At 45.1% G+C, this 3155-nt stretch overlaps 1 protein-coding gene across 1 annotated transcript in view; it reads right to left on the bottom strand.

Moving 5' to 3' along the window:
* Positions 1 to 595: 595 nt before the first annotated feature.
* The window catches only part of LOC123155668 (putative wall-associated receptor kinase-like 16), an 11960-nt gene continuing 9400 nt past the window's right edge, over positions 596 to 3155 (bottom strand). Inside the window, exons 2-4 of the mRNA XM_044573824.1 lie at positions 2088 to 2597; positions 1943 to 1978; positions 596 to 1860 (exon numbers count right to left, since the gene is read on the bottom strand). Of these exons, the coding sequence (XP_044429759.1) occupies positions 647 to 1860; positions 1943 to 1978; positions 2088 to 2385 (1548 nt within the window). The 5' untranslated portion in view covers positions 2386 to 2597 and the 3' untranslated portion in view covers positions 596 to 646. The remainder of the gene's footprint in view (positions 1861 to 1942; positions 1979 to 2087; positions 2598 to 3155) is intronic.

Raw genomic sequence — 3155 nt, 5'->3', positions numbered from 1 at the left:
CAGGGCAACGGGGCGGCGCGCCCATGCTAGGCGCGGGGGAGGTGGCCACCGCGGCCGGAGCGGCCAGCAGCGCAGGAGGGGAAGGGTGGCTACCTAGCTAGAACAGCTTCCACAGAGTAGACTTTCAGTCTTGGGACAAAAGTAAATACTTGCAGCCAACATTTGCAGGACCGAGCGATATTTTGTATTCTTGTGAGAGGTGTGCTTTGGTACACCCCGTTATATAAATCAATTGAGTCCTACAGGCCTACCATCCCGTTCTAGTAAGTTCACCCCGTTCTAGTAAGAATGCGTTAACTAGAGGGATCACTAGCCCAGGTCACATCAGAGTAGGCCTGGAGCTCAAGAGAGTTGGAGCGGGGAAAGAAAAGGCGATGAGAGATCGTGCCACAAAGATATCGTAGAACACGGAGGAGATGACTATAGTGGACAGAGGTGAGGGCTGAAACAAACTGATTCGGGATGTGGACACGGGCGACCTAACTGAAATAACAAACAGAATCCACCATGGCGTGAACTTATTTAGTGAACTAAAGCAGAAAAGCAGAGCTTAAACTGTGCAACAGGATTATCTTACATAATATAGGAAAACGAAACCACTTATAAGAAGGAAGATCGATCGGCACCCAGACGTTGATCAACACATTTAACGTGGTATGCTAGCAAATGACATGAACTCTTGCTCCAAGCTATAACATCGTTGGCTGTCTGCGGAAGCTGGATCAATTCCGATACCTGAGTGACACGGAACACCAGCTTCAGGTCGACCATTTTCTTGAGTGACACGGGATGACATCGACCTTTTCGTATGCAGAAGCTGCAAAGACATTTCCACTTCCTTCATCGTAGGCCTTTCTTCACCCTGGAGCCGTAAGCACATCTCAGCGAGGGAGGCAACATTGATGATTTCTTCCTCGGTTGCTTCTTCACGAACTTGAGCAGCGACTATCTCTTTTGCTGGCCTCTGCTGCATCTTCTCAAGAAAGTAACAAGATAAACTCTGAGGAGAGCCCGACTCACCAGTAAAAATGGGTTTCCTTCTAAGAAGTAGTTCTAAAAGAACGACGCCGAAGCTGTACACATCGCTCTTTTCATTTAGCTGCCAAGTGTGAAAATACCCGGGATCCAAGTACCCAAATGTGCCTTGTACGCGTGTGGTAACATGAGTTTGATCTATATGCACCAGTCTTGATGCACCAAAGTCGGAAACCTTTGCGGTGTAGTTTGCATCTAGGAGTATATTGGAAGACTTGACATCACGATGGAAGACTGATATGGAAGCTGCTGAGTGGAGATAACAGAGAGCTCCTGCAGCTTGTGCAGCAATTCTTAGGCAGGCATCCCAGGACAAAGATAAAGTGTTGCTTGAACCAGAATGGAGGATTTCAAACAAGGAACCATTAGGAACAAAATCATACACTAACAGTGGGACCTCAGTTTCAAGACAGCAGCCATAAAGCTTTACGATATTTCTGTGGTTAATCTGTGAAAGGATGACAACCTCATTGATGAATTGCTCAATCTCAACTTGCTCAATGGCATTAGATTTCTTTATAGCCACCACATGTTGATCAGATAAGATGCCTTTGTACACCATGCCATGCCCTCCACGGCCAAGGATCCGTGTGTGATCAAAGTTGTTTGTTGCCTGATCTAACTCCTCCAGCGAGAAAATCCTTGTCGTTTCACTAGCAGCTTCACTTGATAATATTAATTGTTCCAGAAGGAGGCCATGATTCTTTGTATAATACTTCCTTCTCAGTTTCTTTTGTCTGTCTCTTCTCCATCTACGGAGGGTAAAGATTGCACTTAAGCAAAGAAGTAGAAGCCCAAAGCCAACACCAAGTCCAATAGCGATAACTGCAATGAATGGTAGTGCGCGTTAATATTGGTTTCATTTTTGTTGTGTTCATATTAGAACTTAAAGGGGTCTAAAATCCACCTGATAGAATAATTTGCTTTCTCGACGGATTGTATCCTATTTTTGTAACAAAAGTGGAAATGAAATGATAGTATGTGAGATACTCCAAAAAAATCAAAGAAATATTAGTTGCAACATGTAGACCTGTAGGTGAATCGATTGTTACCGTGACGTGAGCAGCCACCAACTACATACGGGTTGCCCATGTACCCATGATCGCAAACGCATGAATAACCAGGCAAGTACGTGGTGTCGAAGCACGAGCTGTGGTCACTTACGCAGGCAAAGTTGGCCTCATCTGCGGAAGCATCGACGCATGTCCATTGGTCGTTTATATTCCAATACATCGCACTTGTGAACTCTGCAATTTGGCGCTGCACCTCCTTGACAGGGACAAACTTGAGCTGCATGGCAGTAGCAACAATATTGAGTCGTAGATTGTCGTAGCATGTCTTCCCGTACATGGTGTCCCGATATTCTCCATCGCATACAGTGCAAAGCGGGATGTCCGGATTTATATTTGAATTTCCAATCACGTAGGTGTAGAAGTCGCATAGTATGATCCACAGTTGGGGGACAGAGAAAACGAAATTGCTGGAGGGGGTCACTAATGATGTATTGTACACTTCAGCACCCGGACTCGTTGAGATGACAATTGAGAAGTTGATATATAGACCTGACATTGTCAAATAAAGAGAAAAGATGAAGCACACATTACCATATATAGTTTTAAATAGCAGGCGAAAAGACCGCTATCGCAGCACTATATCGGCATGAAATCTGCCCCGCGATTTGCTTCCTTCCCAGAATCGCTAGAGATCGCACCGCAATCGCTGGAGATCGCGTCATTTCTTTGTTAACCCTCGCGGCAAACTTTCCTTCCGTGATTTCCCTTCGCCCATGATTTTAATCTATGCACATTACTAAAAACCGGTGACCAAACTTGAGCTTGTACTTGCAGCAATTTTAGTTATTCTAGAACCTAGTATTTGCTTCACATGGTCATCGTGGACATCCAAATAATTTGGACCTTGATCTTGTCACTTGTGGCCCACATCCCGCTCCCGCACCCTTGCACTCTCCACTCTGTCTACTCCACTGTATTTTAATGAATTGCTATTTCAACAACGAAAACACATGAACCAATGAGCTCACTAATTCAGATTTAATTTAAACATGTTTAAACACCGCCGCTGCTGCCTCGGTGGCCCGCCATCGGATCTCCCTCTTCCTC

Source organism: Triticum aestivum, chromosome 7B (genome assembly GCF_018294505.1).
Source record: "Triticum aestivum cultivar Chinese Spring chromosome 7B, IWGSC CS RefSeq v2.1, whole genome shotgun sequence".
Lineage (NCBI taxonomy): Eukaryota > Viridiplantae > Streptophyta > Magnoliopsida > Poales > Poaceae > Triticum > Triticum aestivum.
Note: the sequence above shows the minus strand (reverse complement) of the source record. Positions and strands in the feature narration are given on the sequence as shown.